Genomic DNA, 18,189 nt, shown 5'->3' with positions numbered 1-18,189 from the left:
CGCCACTGAGCCCCGGAGCCTGCGAGGAGGAGGCGGAGGAGGAGGCGGAGGAGGAGCCCGGGCCCGGCCGCTCCGCAGAGCCCAGCGCCGGCCGCCCAGCCGCAGCCATGGCGGAGCAGACCTACTCCTGGTGAGCCGCGGGGCCGAGGCCGCGGGAGGGTCCGACCCGGCCGGGCCGGGCCGAGCGCGGCCCCACGCGGGGACGGTGTCCCAGGCGGGGGGGTGGGGGGCTGCCGCGGGGGCCGGGGCACGAAGGAGCCGCTGGCGGAGGGGCTGCGGGCTGAGGGTTCAGCGCGGCTGAGGAGGAGGGATTAGGGGGAAGGGAGGAGGGACGGGGCGGTCGGGCTGTGCGGATCCCCCCCGCCGGCAGCCGGGCAGCAGCAGAGGAGCGCCGGGAGCATTGGCGTGGCTGTCACCCCTTGTCCCGGAGGGCTCCGTGTGAGCTGATCTCTGCACGGCCGGCGCTGCGATCCGCCGGGCCTGGAGAGAGACAGGAGCTCGTTCACGGCTGTGAGGCTGCAGGTCACCTCTGCCTAAGGGAGATTTATGCCAGCGCAGGCTGGTAAGTCGGTGGCATGTGTGTGTGTTTTCACCTAGCGACAATAGGCTTGGTCTGTGTACAGGAAACAGAACGACGAGGAAGAGACCAGTTCCTGTGGAAAGACATGAAGTATAGCAAATGAGAGGGCATTTTTTTCTGTGTCCTGACACTGTCTCGGGCCTAGCTGGCAGTGGATCAAGGCGACGGGGTGCAGTTTCTTTCTCTGAATCTGTGGGGTTTGTTTTGTTGAGGATCACGGCCAAAACAACTCAAATAATTTACCTGCACATCATCTCTATCGACCTGAATGCTGCATCAATTTATTGTGATATTCTCACTGCATTTTAAATCCAGTGATGTCATCCAGAGTTGTTTCTTAGATTTTGTGAAAAAAGGTACTTGTTTTGAAATAAGTCCCGTATTAAAGAAGGAGTTAAATCTTAGTTTTTGACCTTGATGTGTGCTGAATGTGGAGAAGGGTTTGAATATGCAACAAATATCCCTGTTCTGAATGGTCCCATTACTTTTCAAAACTTGGAACCCAGTGGTGTTTTCTGCCACACGTTGAGACTTCGGCAGCCCCTTCTTCCCTCTCCTGTCTCTTCTCTGTCAAGAACCAGTATTTATATCCATCTTCTGCTTTTTAGATGTTTTTATTTTATTTTACAAGTACAGTTCAGGCAGTGGTCTGTATTCTGCTTTAAAACAGCAGTGAAAAGACAACTCTTTTGACTTAAAAGACTGTTTGCATATTGACACAGTAAATGAATATTGGTACAGATTTAGGCAGTGTAATGTAGTTCAGTTAAATGTGTCTTTGTGTGTTTTAATTGCAGAATAAAATTATAAATTCATAAACTCTGGGATTTGTCAGCTTTCTGGAAAGAAGGAAATGAAACAAAATGTCAGTTACACATTATTTTGATCTCAACTCATTTGCTTTTTTGAATGAGTGTTTTTGCCATGCTGATAGTCTAAAGAGAGGATTTTTAACAGACTAGGAGGATTTGCTCTTCTGTAGGTTGTGTATTTTAGGGGAATGAAATGGTGATTTAGGGTGTTCACTGTGTGCTAGGTGGATCTGAAGAGTGGAAGTTCTTACAGTACTTAGGTTGTAGCAGAATGAGGACATGATGCTTATGTCTTAAAACAATTTAATTTTATGTCTGTATTCTCTATGGTGTCCTTATGGATCTGAGGTTTCTGTCACTTTGCATTCTTACCTGTAATTTGCCTTGCCTGGGAGCTGTGGGAACAGTGGACAGAGCAAAAACCCCATTTCAGTCATGGGCTGTTCTCTATGGGTATTTCATTACTTACACTTCTAGCAGCAATCTTGCCTCAGTTTATTTACAGCTGTGGTAATGCAGCTCAGCATAAAGTTGGCCAGTGCTTTGGGATTTTTAGGAAAAATGTGCATTTTGTCACCTGGGGAGACTGGTGCTCCTGTGCAGCAGAGCTGTGCCCAGGAGCCGGTGCAGGAGCTCAGTTTGGAAGTTGGCTGATCCCATCCTGTCCATTTGCCAGAACTGGTCCTTTCTCTGTGTTGCAAAGGCAGTTTTCCAAGCACTGGTGTGTTCTGTGATGCAGTGTCCAGCTGCTGTACACCTACCTTATTTCACCCCTGAAAATACATAATCTGGCATTGAGAAAAATCCTTTCACACCCCTGTCTCTGCATGGATGTAAATTGGTTCCTGGCTGCAGTAGCACTTCCCTTCTGTCCAGGTGCATAAAGCTTGGTTACATCTTTTTGTCCCTGACTGTCTGCACGCGTTCTTGAACCACTGTAGCTTCATAAGGTACCATCGATGCTTATTGTGGGTTTGATTTTTTGAAAAAAAGTCTCAGTTGTGAAAAAATCCTTTGAGAAAAGATACTTGCCACCTGTGATTAGTGGACATGAGCATTGGCAAACATGAAAAATAGGGCTTATTTCAGCAGTCTTGTCAGTGATGTTGTTTTCAAGAGATGAGAACTAATTCTCATATTGATATATTTATTGTTTTATAAATAAGAATCTGAAATTTTAAGGTAGGTTTATATACTTATTTTAATTTCTAAGTGAACTGAATGCAATTACTTTATTAGGATACTATAAGGAGAAACTTATGCTTTTTCCCCATCTCTTTCATAGTTTTAAGTACATGAGTTATCTCTTGCCACTGTTCTTGTAAGGTCTTCTGACAACTTATTTTTTTCTTCAGTTATGCCCACACCTATAACCATATGTACTTTTATTTAACTCTTTTTTAGTGTCTTAAGTCATCTTGCTCAGCCAGTACTTCAGATAGAGGTGTCTTATCCTGAAAGGAGGCTCTGCTGAGAATTTTGCTGGTGAAAAAGAATACTGTCATCCTGGAAAAACTAATTTTAATGTGAAATGTGGGATAAGTCCCAAATGGAATTACTCTTTCAAAGAATATGGACTTTTTAAAAAGAAAGGGTGTTTGAATCAAATGCTTGTCAGTAGTGAGTAGAGAAACTTTCTTTGTCAAGTTCCTGCAATAATAGAAGGAAAAAAGAGCTGTGTATGATACTGCTGCATGGTGGAGTTGCTCATGGTTTTGTAGATTAAGTAAGAGCTAAAATTAGTTTTCTGCAAGTGGAATAGAATGGGAGAGGAAAGAGGTTGTTGAATACCCATTTTCCCCTTACTTCCTGTCTCTACTCCAGGAAGGAAATGGAACTGGGTAGTGACAAAAGTTTTTGCTACAGAAGAGGAGGAAATAAGTATGGGCAGAGCAGAATATGTGTGTGTGTAAGGGGTTAGTAAATACCAAGAAATTTATCTTCAGGCACCAAGCTGTTGGAAGTATGACAGCAGATCAGTATGGAAGCAGCAGAACCTAGATCATTACTTTGTGGAATACTTCATCTGCCCTTAATTTCTAGCATTTTGTGGTGAGTTTTTTGTGCTGGAGCCCATTGAGAAGGCACAGCATCATTCGTATCTTGTTTATCTTCAGTCAGTAGGTGTTTAGTGTTTTTCAAGGCCTGATGTAACACCCCCTCCCTTTTTACTGCTGCCCAGTCTGGCAATAGAGATGGCTTTGTTCTTTTTTTGCCCTTTGAATACACAAAAGATTTTCACAGCTTCCTTCATTTGTGAAGAGCGAAGAAGGGGATTTCTACACCAAAATCAAATGTATTTTTAAGATTTCCTTCCCAAGAGTGTTGTGTAAGAGTGATATTCGTGCATGCCCTCTGAGTGGTGATTAGGAGACAGACTGGGAGGGCAAGCTAAGAACAAAAAAAGAAGGTGCTGTATTGAGTCACTAATCTTAAAAACAACTGAACTCCCTCTTAAATGCTATAATCAGTGGGATGATTCTTGTATTAGCCATCGAATATTTCATGAGTGAAATGGCGATATATTTAGAAGCTTCTCTTCATAATGCAAAGGGTGTGGAAATTAAATCTAATGATGTGTCAGAGTAATCAAACTACTGGGTTTTGAAATAAGTGTAAATGTACAGTGCTGTTTTTGCTCCTGGGAGAATTCAAATTGTTTGGTGTTAGAAGTCTTTCTAGATTCAGAGGTCTGAGAATTTGCTTTGATTGCAATTAAGTATTTAACATGCTGCTGCCATGAATTAAAATACAGTTTCTTCCAGGAGACTCAGGTGGTGCTTTCAAGTCTTAGTTGGCTGGATTAGATGTGTATGTGGGAGGGCAGGGAGTAAGAGGAGCTACAGCTCGTTGACAGAACTTGTCAAGTACTAGTAAAATAATTTTTTGCATTCAAGATTTTTTACTTGCTTGCTCAGTTTAGGTTGGGAGACCTTAACTGACTAATTAGTGTGTTTTGAGGATGGGAGGCAGTTTACAACAGAAAACAAAATTCACCTGAATTTTTAAAATATTGCACTTGATAGGCAACAGATTGCAAAGCACACAGATGAAGGTCTGTTGTGCTGCTGTCAAAAATCTGTCATGAAATCCTGGCATGCAAACGTGGAGTTTGGCCCTTAATCTTACATTTTTCAGGAGCTGAAATTACCAGCCACATTCCATTTTAAGGATTGTTAGGAGCCTCCTGAGAACAAGGATGACATTGTATGAATGTGTGTGAGTATCTGGCATGAGAAAAGTGACTTAAACCTCAGTAAATTTGAGAATATCAGGTTTAGAGTTCATATATTTGTCTTTCAGGACCAGTCTCACTCCACTTGTTTGTTTCTGTCCCTGGAGCTTTTGCTATCTCAGGCTGTGTATCATGTAGACAGGGCACTGTCTGCAGCTCTGGGCTGAAAGACAAATAAAGCAAAGAGCATGGGTTTAGTAGAAGTTTACAGTTACTTGAATGTACATGTGTATAGTGACTGATTAACACAAGAAAAAAAGTCCTCCTGACAGTGTTTGCTAATTGTAAGGCTGTATTTATTAATATATGAATAATTCTTTAAGGAAAAATTTAAAGTGAAGAACATAAATCAATATTCTCTCGGTGCTGGTGTGCAGTACCTCTTTTAATTAAGATTTCTGTCAGCTATTTTAATTAAGATTTCTGTCGGTTCTGCATTTAACCTTTTCAGGGTACCGTGGTAATAGAAGTTAATGGTTCCTTTAGTTTTACCCAGTGACTGGAGATCTTGGCTAGTATGCAGGGGGATCAGTTCCTTCCCCAGGATTTCTGGCCTTGCATCTCTCACCTTCTAGGGGAGTGTTCTCATCACCAAATTTGTGTTATTCAGAGGCTGAGCTTTGTGTGCCCAGTTAAATCTGTTTCACTTTGTATAGAATACTGTAAGTATTTGCTGGGCCAGAGGCAGGTGTGCCTTTCTGCCTGGTATGGATGGGCAGGGACCTGGATTCCACTTCCCTCCTGGATAAAAACCTAGTTTGGAAGACTGAAGGGTCTGTAGTTTGTGGAGATGGTTCAGTCTGCTTTTCTAGGGATAAAAGGTTGAATTTTCATGAGCAGAAGATGACCTGAATATGTTTTCCTGTGCCACAGGTACGTGGGTACTTAGGAGTGTGGATCCACCAATGCTGATACTTGTTCTTGTGGTTTGTGCAAGGTTTGATGGACCTGAGAGCATCTCTTTCTGCTGCTGAAGTTTAGGATCCAATAGCTTATTTTGTGCACTTTGGGATTTTGGTATGAGTTAAGCAGCCTGATGCTGTTGGAATTTGAGGAATTTTGTGGGGACCACCAGACAAATTATTGAGGATATTGAGTTATTTTGAGATAATGAGTGTTTTGGTGAATACCACCATTTTTAATACTAGCTTCAGTTGCTGAAAACTCAGTCATTTGTCATTGAAACACAATGCCAAAAATGGGTATTTAGGAAAACTTCCTACAAAAAGTACTTTGAAAAATGTGTCATGTTTTTTAAAATGCAGTGACTTTTATTTCCCGAAATTTGAAAGAAGAGCAGAGCAGACTCTCGTCTTTTTCAGTATCTCACCTATTTTATTTCGTTATTTTGATTATGTGCTGTGTCAACAGCTGTGCCATAGGTGCAAAAAGGTCTTTATTGCCCTTTGGCATTCTGTGATGACTCTAAGCATTGTAAGATACTCTAAAAGCAAATAATTGACACAAGTTGTTTAGTGAAAACAGTCTAATTTGTTTCTGGTGACATATGAGGAAAGTTTCCACAAAGAACCAAGGGTGAAATTTGTAGAAAAAATTGTGCACGTTTTTTTCTGGTGCTACATTGCTTTAGTGTCAGTGAGGAGGATTAAAATTTGCAGCGAGTCAGGCAGTGATGGGCGTTGTGTGGAGTGAAGCGCAGGCTGCTGTGCGGCTGGACAGGATCCAGGCAGTCAGACCGACTCTGAAAGGTGATGATTTAATAAGATTAATGGAGCATATGCGTCGTTGCAACACTTGCTGATACCCTTTCTCTTTAATTCTTCCAAGCATGCTTGTGTTGATGATCTCTTCTTCTAAATCTTTTGGTGTCTGTGCCTGAAATACTGATCTGCCAGGCCAGCGTTCTCCCCTCGTGTGCTTCCCGAGAGCAGCTCAGCTCTCACGATACATTAAATGTCTCTCTGTCCACTAGAACCACCATGATGACATTATCCCAGAGCTCATTAATTGTGTAGCTGTGTTGCTGTCATCTTCATTATTAGATTCTGTTGAGTATTTCTTTTTAGGGCCAGACATACGCCTCGGGTCCCAGATTCCCTTGGATAGCCTCCGTATCTGTGTGTCACATTAAGTGGTAGGGTACAGACTGGGCTGTCAGAAAGTTGGAATGTTCTGCTGGCTTTTTGGAGGGATAGTTTGTAACTGATAACTAACCAAGTAAACATTGTTAATATTCTACAACAACAAGGATTCAAAATAATAAATGTATGAAATAAGGCTGAAGGGTTTTTTTCCAAGATGTCAGATAGAAGAGTCTTTAAAACCATCACAGCCAGTGTCATAAAGTAGGGAAGAATGCACTAAGATGATTCTCTGCTGTACAGTGTTATGTGTAAGATTCATTTTTCATTACTGAAGTTTATAATGTAGAAGTTGGAGTGATAAAATAATATCTTAGAGCTTGTATATGGTAACATTTTCCCTGACCAGTGGAATCTGAAAGGAAAATTACACTGACTCTCATTTTTTTTTCTTAGTGTGACTCCAGGTTTGGATGTTCTTCCTTTACTTCCTGTAGCTAGCTCATAGACTTTTGACCCAGAAAGTTATTTTCCCAGGCAGGCGGGTATGCAGCCAAAGACTGTGAAAGGATTCTCTTCCATTTCTATGCCATAACCTTGCTCCTGCAGGTGCCTCCACAGCAAAGGTTGTGTGGGGGAAACAGAAGACCCAGGGGTTCCACCCTCTGTTCATACACAATCTTTAACTTTAGCCATGAGTTGGCAAGCTTATCTTACCTATTAGAGAAATAGGCTCAAAATAGGCAGTTCATCTAAAAGAAAAAACAGTTCTTTGCAGCATTAACTACTGACTCTTAAAGCTGAGCATCCTTCAGTCCTCTTGTACTTGGTGCTTCTCTGCTTGCTGGTTTTAGAAGTCCAAATTTCCTTCTTCTTTCTTAGGGACTATTCTGTTTTTTGGACAGAATTATCTTTAAAAAGTCCTTATTTTTCATCTGATAACTAGCCAGCAGGTAGCTTCTAGTGAATTTGCAATGATACATAATTTTAATGTATTTCAAAGTATTGCAAAAGTTTAGAGATCAACAGAAATGTGAAGAATTGATAGTGTTTCACTGAATGACAGAAATCTGGGAGCTCTGCGTATACCATTTTCTCATGTCAGTAGTACTGCAAATAGCAGCTTCATGTTATAATAGCAAAAACTTGTACACTTGGATTCGTGGTGCAGTGTGGTTTCAGGTGGTACAAAAAAAAATCAGCATGTAAATTTTGTGCACGTCTCTCTACAGCAGTGACGTTTCTCTAAAGCATGGTTTTGCAGAGGGGTTCTCTACATGGGTTAAGCTGGTAGCAAGTGTATATCCTCAGGATTTATTTTAATTTTAGTCATTACTAGAATAATAAGCCCAGCTGACTCCAGTTGAGATAGCACAGCTTGGACAAGAACCAGCATTACAAAATGTTTGAGCTCTGCAGTAGCGCAATTAGCCAGGACAGAGGTGAACACAGCAGCTGAATTATGGCTCCACTCAGTCTTGGTCCTGGTGTCTGTGGCTCCTGGCCATCTGACATCCCTTCTCTGGTCAGATGGATAGCACAGGCTTAAAGCTTGATTTAAATTTATCTGGAAACTTTAGTAATGGGTAGAAATTCAACAGTGAATTCTGAGTAATATCGTAGTTAGTATCAGCCAGCTATTGGTACAGATCTATTGGATCTATAGTTCAGTGGTGAGTTGTTATACAAAGAAGTGATTTTTACTGTGCCACTTTCAGGTTACAGTTGTGATTTATCTCATGATCATCTCTGTCAGACCCATTTGGCAAGATTAAATAGGTGTAGTGTGACCTAGACTTATTTGGTCAATGGGAAGTCCCTTCTCTAGGTCACTGTTAGCTAAAGGTGAGGTAGGTGAAATAGCAGGAGGCAAACAGAGCTGGCTTATATGGATTTCTGTAGCCTGTGTTGCAGACTGGTGAGGTGAGGTGTGTCTGTCTTGCTTTCTAGGTTTGATGGCTCAAGGTCATTCTGGTCCTTTTTGGAAGTTGAGATTGATGGGCTGTGTGCTGGAGGAAAGATTATCTGCTCCCTGAACTCTCCTTGAGGTGGCTGATCCTATACCTTCACTTGAATAGCTGCTCTGAGAAGTTACCACAAAGGGCTAAAAGCTCTCATGGAGAACATTATGATCTCTGCAGGGTTTTGAAGATGAAGAGCAGAATCTAATTAAGCTTTATGTTGAAAATAGTTTAAAGAGTGCTTTTTTTCCTCAAGAAAAAGGAAACTTTAAAGCTAAATAGTGAAGAGCTGAACTTTTTTCTTTAATTTTCTGCTACGTTGACTATTTCTAAAGCAGATGCAGCTGTAAGTAGTTACAGATGGTTCAGAACAGAAAGAACCTCTTTATCACACTTAAGTGCCTTAGAAGAACCCCAATGTTAGTATTCCATCTAGTTATCTTTTTCTTTACTTTTTATATTTTTGCAGATTGAAAAAGCACGCTACCTTAAAACTGAATCAAAAGATGAAAAGAGTCTGCCATGAGCCAAAAATATTTCTCTGCAGGGGGCTTTACTGGAAAACACTTAATAAAATTTCCAAAACACCCTCTTTAAAGAATGTTCCTACTTTTTGTTGTCACAAGAAAAGCTTCTTAGCTATTTGGGCAAGAGTTTGTTGAAAGTCTCTGTGTTCTGCTACCTGTTTTTTGCACCTGGAACTGACCCAGCCACTGTAACCCTGGCACTTGGGTGTGTGAATATTCTGTGCTCCTGCACACAGGTTGTGAGATCAGGCCCTGGCCAGTTGAGCTCAGGACTACTCAAGACCTTTTTTTTTGGAGTTTGCCTCTCAGTAGGAGATGGCAAAAGCAGGGTGCCCATTTTGATGGTCAGTATTTTGCATTTTCATGCCAGCTGAATCCCCTTGTGACTTGGTGCAGTTGTGAATAGTCATGTTCATTTCAGAATCTCACCAGCCATCATCTGACAGCATGAATTTGTCTTAATACAGGGCCAGCATGATGAAAGCTGCTTAAATCTGGCTAGACAGACTGGCTACTCTATAGCTTTGAGTGACACAGGAATGTACTTCTACCACTGTCACTGAAGAGTTGTGTTTGGGTGCTGTTGGTGTCAACTCATTATTTTATGGAATGTTGATAAAATAATGTTTCATTCTACTTCTGCCCAGGCTCATGGTGATAAAGTGTGTAATCCTGTACTGTGTGAGTAAAGCAATTAGTCAGTAGCACTCAGAGCTACTCTTTCTAGCAAGGTCATATTGGTCAATTTGGCTCTGGTTCTGGCTTGTTGGTTGTAAGGTGTAATTGTTAAACACTTTGATTAAACTATTAGTTGTTAGTTTTATTTTTTTATCTGACTTCTGAATACATTGCTAAAAAGAGTTTGGATTTCTAAGCATGTAATCAATAAATACCAGTCTTAAGTGTCAGAGGTATGAGGTGTGGCTTTTTAAGTCAACAGTAGAGTCAGTATAGGTGAGAAAACATTCTGTTTTCTGATTTCTGTGATAAAAACAACTAACCCCCTTCATACTAGAGAGCCCCCTATGTCTTGATAACTTAAAAAAAAATATTAGTATCATGGTATTCAGTGTATTTGTAAGTTAAGTACAAGAACTGCTGTAGAAATGAAACCTCCAAATAAGACTTTTTTTTTAATATATTGGTAAGGAAGGATGTGTTTTGTCTAGAAAGCAATGTAGTGTTCAGATCACTATCCTCCCTACCTGAGGGGACTCTGTAATGTCTTTGTACACTAAGTCTTGGTGAGTGTTTTTCCATCAGTTATGCCAGCTGCATATTTGTACCTGTGTAATCTACAAAGTGATGATTCTTAGTTTAGGGCAAAGATAGAAACCCTGGGGTCTTTGCTGTGGTATCTTCCTGGGACCTGTTCTAGGCCTCAACCCAGGAGTGCCTGCATGTGTGTATATGTTAACCTTTTGTCACATTCATTGCCAAAACCACCTGCATCTCAGAGATAAACCAGCTGTATGGTTCTAGTACAAGTATTTCCCGCTCTTGCTCTGAAACATTGTTTTTCTTCAGTTGTTGCATTTGCTTTATGAGGAGGCAGTGACTTAGCAAGGAGATGGGATTTGCAGCCCGTTCTACTGTCAGTGTTCTGCTCTGCATGACCAACTCTGTCACTTATAAAAGAAATGTTATGAATGTGAATAAACCCTTCTTCTATTAGTCCTTCACTGCAGTATTAAACTCCAGATAGAGCAAAGTTAGGTGGAAGAATTTCTCTATTGCTGGTATGTCAAGAGTGACAGAGTCCAGAACTGGGCACAGACTTTGTGGTGGTCTGGGACAGGTTGGTGTCCAGGAGTGCATCCCCTGGAGGGATGCCTGTGCAAGATGAGGAGCAGGGCTAGAGTGAGAGCCTGGGGATAAAGGATGGCAAGGGTAAAGAAGTTAAGCGGGAATTTGCACAGACTGTTTTTAGGTAATACTTTGAGAGCAAGTTAGGCCACTCAAGTATCATCTGTGTGTCTTGAGTGAAACTGTACACATCAGAGAGGATCAACTTCATCTTACGATTTTGGCTTCTGGATGAGCAGAAGTGATCCAATATGGTGTCAAGTAGTGGTATTCCTCTGTGTGCTTGCTAGGAAACCTGCTGTACTTTCTGTGTGTTCTTTGTGTTGCTTCAGATGGAGATACAGTGGTCTGAACTTTCTTGGTTTAGTCTGTTATCTGCCTCTCTGCATCCCATTGGAAGTCAGATTACAGATTTAGTAAGATTTGTTGTCATAAATATTGAAGTAGTCATTTTGCACAGTGTGTTGTTCCCTGTCCAAGCAGAGCTGCCAAAACTATTACACATTTGTCTTACAGAGCATTACAGTAAGATTTTCAAGGTGAAGTTTTTCATGACACATGTCACCTCAGAGGTGACACAGCCTGTCCTGTCTCTGGTGCTGGGTTATTTGTGCTGTTCAGCTGGGGCAGTGACAGCTCTTGGTGCAGGGACAGAGCAGTGAGTTCAGTTCACACCTTGGCATGTGTCAGACAGGCTGAGCTGGGGCTATGCAAGGTCTGTGCTGGTCTGGGCGGGCTGAGGGCAGTCTGAGCACAGCATTGCTGTGGGGCTCTTGGCAGAGTAGCACAGGCCAGCAAAAATTGCCTTGTATATCCTGAGAGTCCTCCCTTTCTGCCACATAATAATCTGTTTTCTTTTGTCATTGTCCTTTTTTGACTGCTTGCTGGCACCATGACAACCATAATATTCTGTGGATGATGGAACGTTGACAATAAATATGCCCTGGATGATGTGCCTGCCTCAGCTGCACTTTAGATGAACTTAGCCCTGGGTCCAGCACATTCTGACTCTTGGGTAATGTGGCTGTTAGAGGACCAAGAGAAGGGTGCAGTCAGGCAATTAGTTGTGTAGTTTTTATCTTGAACAACCTTATTCAGAAAAATGCCACTTCTGGACTTGGATGGCTGACAGTGGCTGGGATGAGGCTGAGTTGCATTAATAGAAGATGGGCTGTGTTTTCTTATGTTAAAGGCTCAATTGTCTGAAACCTGGTTCAAATAAGTTACTGCTCCAGTTCTGGAAGACATCAATACACTTCCCTTTCATTAGGGTTAAGTGTGAAAATTTGTTATCCCTTGTTACCAATCGTAGCCCTTATTTTACAGATTGTACTTCAGCTATTGGAAGTTTTTTGTAATGGAATTTTTCAGTGCTGTTAGGAAACTGGCTGCTGAATGTCTTGTATCTTGGTACTGCATAGGAAATGGATAGCTTTGGAGGAGCAGGATTCTAGAACTCCATGACAAGCTATTTATAGTGTCTATATGACTAATTTGGAAAGGCTGCAGTGCTATAGTCTTTCCAAATTTGTTGAAGCGAGATCACAGAATCTTCTGACCCCTCTGGACACTGAATAATGCCCCAAATCATCTAAAGAGATCCAACTTATCCTTCATTTCTGTGGCTAATTTTTTTGCTGACAGTTTGTACAGAGAGAGGAACAAAGGAAATAATTTAAAAATAGTTGTAGGAATGATGTGAATTCATGGATCTTAGCTAGTGTGATGCCTTATCAGGGGAGTGATGTCCTGTAGTTTTTCTGTGCAAGCTGTTCAGCACTGTAAAATGAAGCAAGTGTTTAGATTTTCTTCTAGTTGTAGACACCTGAGGCCAGTAACTCTGCAAAATGCCTAACAGAAATTCTTAGTGCTCTTATTTTGGAAACAAAAGTTGCTTTGAGTAGTAGATGTTTTGTACTAAAAGTGTCTTGGGTATATATGTTAAGGTATTTTTAGTAATCAATGCTGAGTGGATGGTTTTTTTTGATGATCGGGGGAGGTCTTCAGTTAAATTTTTAGCATGTTGTAGCTAAGCCTTTTTTTGCTTTTTTTTTAAATCTTACTTAAACGTAAGGATATACCACCCACCCATTTCTGATACAAGGCAAGTGGGCTAAGACCAAATTTTGATAAAAATCCTGCACAACTGTAATGCCATTTGGCAGTTTTCTTCACAAAAGTTGCTCTCAAGTTGCTTTGAAAGATTTAAATATATCCAAACCTGCTTTTGATTTTGCAATTAGGGAATTGGACAAACGGAGTTTTCCAAGAGGAAAGATCCCGTGAGTGTGAAGGTGTGCTGGGTAAGGCTGAAGGAAGGTGCTGTGTTTTGGTTGCCCTGTGGTAGTGGTGTGGTTCTGAGTTCCTCTTGAAGTGTTGCTCTGGTTTAGATCAGTGACAGACCCTCCTTGCTGCCAGCCAAGCTGTGCTTTCCCTGCTGGAAAGTTAGGAAAACTTTCTTAAGCAGAAAATGCGAAGATAATGGCTGAGAAACCCTTTCTGTGTTGGTTAGATTTAAGATCTGTGTTGTTGTTTTCATGACATTAAGAGGGAATTGCAAGTCCATAGTATCAGCAGAATTTAGTGATGGGGTAACCTGCTTTGCTTATTAAAAAGTATTGGGTTCTGTACCAGGTGTAATTTCCACACTAAGGCACATTCCATACAGTCAGAATGGAAATTAGGAGCTGGTGTATGTTTCTGTTTGGTGAAGTGGCTTCTGTACTTTGGGGCATTGGCTTGGGCTGGGGGCTTTTTGTTGTGTTTTTTTCTTTCTTATAGCAATTGATAATTGTTTAACCCCTTGAAAGAAAATAATTGCTACTGAATGGCTCATGCTATGGCATCAGAAGTCTGTAATCATCTGCTGCAGACACTGCTGTTTTGGGGTTTTTTTTGCCTGTGACAGTTGTCTGAACATTGTTAGGAACTAGCTCAGCTGTGCTAGGACTTTTCCAGGCTTAGTTACTTATATTTCTCATAGTTCACCATGAGCAGCATCACAGCATTCATGTACCTATATTGTGTTTTGTAAAGAAATTTTTCACTTCTGCAATAGTCTAGCCTTGGATGTGATAGAGATGCCTTTATTTTTGTCTTTCCCTAATAATGTCTCAGGGGGTGCATCTCCAGCTAGTGTCTTGTTTGAACTTTCAGGGAAATTATCATTCTGTGCTTTGAATCTCTCCCTATTACCATGGCAAATAATTCATGCTGGTAATTAAAGACACTGTTAGAATTGCACAGAAAGATGGGCAGGGAAGGAATACAGTTTACTTATGCTCACAGTTTATCTGTCTTATAAATTTATAGAACAGTTACTGCCAAGGTGGCTCCTGGTTTACCAGTGAAGATGCATGACCTTCTGATTCATGGTATCTGTCTCCTGAAGGGAGGAGGAAGATCCAGGCGTGTTTTGTCTGGTGCATATGGAGGCACAGGGTTAGGAGCAGCACTATGCCCCAGCTAGATTTGTGTTCCACAAGAGAGAAACACATTGAGAGAGACCCTTCTGCTCAGTGCTGAGGGCTTGGAGCTGGGAAGGCTGTCAGTTCCCTGAAGAAATGATGACTGACAGTTTCATGCTGAGCAGAGTTTCTTACACAGGTCTTGCAAACCCAAAGGAGACTCTTTTATAACTATGAGATGAATGGGAAGCCATTGCACAAGCTGGCAAGTGAGTAATAAATCCAGCAGACTATTTTGGTGTTGCTTGGAGTTCAAAGAGAAATTAGGAGCCCTAATTAAGTTACGTGCTAAACACCAGGGAAGTATCAACGCTGAAGAAAGCTGATGGCAATGTCTTTGTTGTTCACATGTAATAGTAGAGACTCTAAAACTAATAATTCTGTGCTATGTTGTGACTGTGTGTTGAAAGCCAGATACTATTTCTGCTTTTTTTTTTTTCTTTCCCTGTTATAGGTAAGATGAATAAATTTCCATCTTGTCTGAAATTTGGTGGGTAATTTGTATACTTTCTTCTCTCTTCAAAAACAGTTGCTACTAAACCTTTTTTGATGGGAAAAGATGAAAATCATCAGCCTTACCAATGGCATTGTGGTAGTTCATACAGCAGTGGCTGGAACTGGGTTGTACTGCCATTGCACACTTACTGCAGAAAATTAAATGCCTAATATTGAAAAATAATGTTTTTCTAGTCTTTCTTCTTAATAAAATATAATGTTTTTCCTTTGTAAGGGCCTATGTGATTAGATGTTTATCCTCTGTTCCCAGGAGAGCAGACACTGTGGTTCATATTTTGTTTTGTGAAACAAGATTTCATATAGCTGACTTCGTCTCTGGAATCTATGTCATTCTCCCCCTAAAATGAACTGAAAGCAAATTGGCTTTCTGAAACATGAAAGAAGCCTAGAGCAAACTCTTTGTCATCACATTCCTGGTCAAATCCAGCATTTGCCTTCCACAGAGTTTGTAATATTTAGTAATGTCTGTGGTTTCCCATGGGGTTGCTTAGGTGAACATAATAAGTGAGAACTATTGAAAGAGAAAAGAATGAAGACTCCATCATGAGCAAAACTGAATTGAGCAAAAACTCCAGGGGTTTTGTGTGCATGTTTTGCATGTAGTTCTTTAAAATCATACTAGTTTTAATCCCAGCGTTTCTTTCCTTTGCGATTAGTTTTTAATCAGAGACAGAAAATACAAACTATTATACAAAACTTATGTAGATTAATTGAATTCTTACTGGTATATACCAGAAACATATCAGAAATTAAGGGGTGATTATTCACATCAACTAAATTTCAAACTTGAGTTCTAGGACTGCATAAATACCTGAAGGGAATGGAGAGACCAGAGGATACTTTTCAAACCTGGGTGGAAACGTGTCCTTCTCCACTGACTGGGTAGGGAACTGGTTTTGGGAGTGAAGGGCTTCAGGTGCCCCAGGAAGAAAGGCTTGGATAACCTGTGTCCATTTGACTGAACATCACAAATTTCCAGATAGCACAGCAGCTCCAATAAAGGGAACTGTTCCCATCTACCTGCTGAGGTGCCAGCCAAGTCCTGGTTGCTGACTGAGAATTTGGCTCTGACTGGCAGAAGTGAAACCTCAACGTTTCCTGCAGCATTACTGATAAATGTGAGCCCATTCCTTAAGACATGCATGGTTTAGTTTGTGTTTAGTATTTTTAGAACTGGTTTGGGGTTGAAAATGTGTTTTCCAAGAGATATACTGTTATATTTAAAGGTAATTTCAAGAGAGATTAGAGAAAAATATTTGGACAAACCAGTGTTCAGTCCTGAGTAAAAAAAAAAAAGTTCTCTCTGAAGTAAAGTTCTCTTCATTTTTTTATCTAAAAATCTTATCTGTCACCTTTTTGTCACATTTTTCTCTTGCTCATATTAAAATATTGCCCAACCTTGTTCATTTTACATAATTACTTGCCTTTACCTGCATTTCAAATACTTTGATTTAGAACTGTCTTAAAATATAGACAACAAAACAGGCAGGGAAAATGTCTGAAACTTTGGGCTGTTGTGATTTTTGTTGTTGTTGTGGTTAATTCTGTGCAACACAAGTTGCAGTTGCTCATGTATAAAGTCTTAACTCAGAAAGCCTTCCCCACTGCCAAACAGTGATGAGATAGTGTTTTAAAAACAGGTTAAAATTTATGTTACCTACATCTTCATAGTGCATTACTTCTTAAGCAACAGTAGTTTTCAAATAAAACATTAAGTATGATTAAAGGATATTTTTTAATTTTTCATTTTGCTTTGTTCACTCTGTACAATCAAATCAGAATAATGTTATGAAAATGAAATAGCATTTTAATATTATTTTGGTCTCAAAACAGCATATTGTTTTTAGGTTCAGGAATCAACACATGTGACAAACTCACTGTGAGTTGTGTCTAAATTTAGTAGGTGTCTTCAAAAATCAGGCAAAAATTCTAATGTTCAAATCAGCTGTGTCATCTTGCTACTACATTTTCTGGAGTTCAACTTTTGTTGGAGTGATTTTATGTTCTGGTTCTGAGGAGAGTGCTTTTGCCTGAAGGGTGCTCTGGAATTACGATTGTTCCAGGGGTGAACTTGGTTATTTTTAGGAAGGTTAAACATCTGGATGTTCACTACAGAACATTTTCCAAGAAAGCATTTTGTTTCTGAGCTAGAAATATCAGCAGGAATATAGATGCAGCACTACAGAGTGTAATCTCTGTCTTCCCAGGGCACTCAGGTATTTTCAGACTGGTCTGTTGCTTAAAGTGCCTCTAGGATTACAGAAGGATATCAGGAGGATTTAGCTCTGTAGTATTTTTGTAGCTGGCTTTGAGACTTTGGAATCCAGAGCACAAGCAGAGGTGAAACCAAGCAGAGGTTAAATTAGAAGTGGTTATGGGGGACATAAGGATTATATTTGAAATGTTTCTAAGACTGCAGGTGTTTGCAATCTGGCTGAAAAAAAAAAAAAAAAGAGATCAGTTGATTAGAGAAAATTGTTCTCTGTCAGTGCTAAACAGTTCTCTGGATTCAGAGGTATGATACAGGATTTGAAGCAGAAAATTTAAGTTGTATGTAATGATTTTAAGTTGTTCCCATATTTGTTGTATGTGTATGGGGAAAATCCCTCAAGGTAAGTTGTGAAAGTTAAATGAATTAAAACTGAAATAACTTCAAAAAGAATCTGATTTCTCTTTTATATGAGCCATCTTATATCCTTGATTATACAGAATACTGCTTTTAAAATGGATCCTGCCTGCCTAGTTTGAATCTTGAATGGCTAGATCAAAAGTCTTGTGAAAATATGCTAATGTCTTATGAAAATATTGATTGCTGAAACATTGCATTTCCAGCTCAGGGTTGTTTTTCTCCCATAGCAGTTTCCAGGTGCTGCTTTCAGAACTGTGACATCCCCTTTTTATTTTCTCAGTACATTTTGGGTGTCCTTAGCTCTATACTCTTTTTTCCCTTAAGCACAAAAACTTCAGATTTTCAAATGTTAGTTACTATTAGTTAGTTAGTTACTATTCCAGTTTTCTAACATTGTTGATAAAATGGTAAATCTACTTCTGGTGGGAGGCAATTTTTAAAACTGATTGATACCTAGGTGTTTTATGTACCCCTTGAAGATGCCAAAACTCTTGTGTGTACATGCTGAAAAGCTTCTTTCTCTCCAGATGTGTATTTGCTGGTGTGATAAGGGATTGCTCCTCCTCACAAATAGAGTTTGATTTCACTTGTTTGCATGTTGATAGTGGGAGACT

General features: G+C 40.3%; 2 protein-coding genes across 4 annotated transcripts in view; one reads left to right on the top strand and one right to left on the bottom strand.

The window, feature by feature from the left end:
• LOC117245208 overlaps positions 1 to 109 on the bottom strand; it is a 6,119-nt gene extending 6,010 nt beyond the window's left edge. Inside the window, exon 1 of the mRNA XM_033518237.1 lies at positions 20 to 109. Coding sequence (XP_033374128.1) covers positions 20 to 109 — 90 coding nt within the window. The remainder of the gene's footprint in view (positions 1 to 19) is intronic.
• SPPL3 (signal peptide peptidase like 3) overlaps positions 1 to 18,189 on the top strand; it is a 61,996-nt gene that overhangs the window by 5,682 nt on the left and 38,125 nt on the right. For 2 of the 3 annotated variants that reach the window (XM_015643606.2, XM_015643605.2), the window contains exon 1: positions 7 to 130. The exons of the other annotated variant lie outside the window; for it this stretch is intronic. In XM_015643606.2, the coding sequence (XP_015499092.1) occupies positions 108 to 130 (23 nt within the window). In that variant the 5' untranslated portion in view covers positions 7 to 107. Of the gene's footprint in view, positions 1 to 6; positions 131 to 18,189 lie in introns of those variants that run through there. 3 annotated transcript variants of the gene reach the window in all.

This window comes from Parus major, chromosome 15 (genome assembly GCF_001522545.3).
Source record: "Parus major isolate Abel chromosome 15, Parus_major1.1, whole genome shotgun sequence".
Classification (NCBI taxonomy): Eukaryota; Metazoa; Chordata; class Aves; order Passeriformes; family Paridae; genus Parus; species Parus major.
The sequence above is the reverse complement of the archived record's forward strand: the minus strand, read 5'-3'. Positions and strand labels throughout refer to the sequence as shown.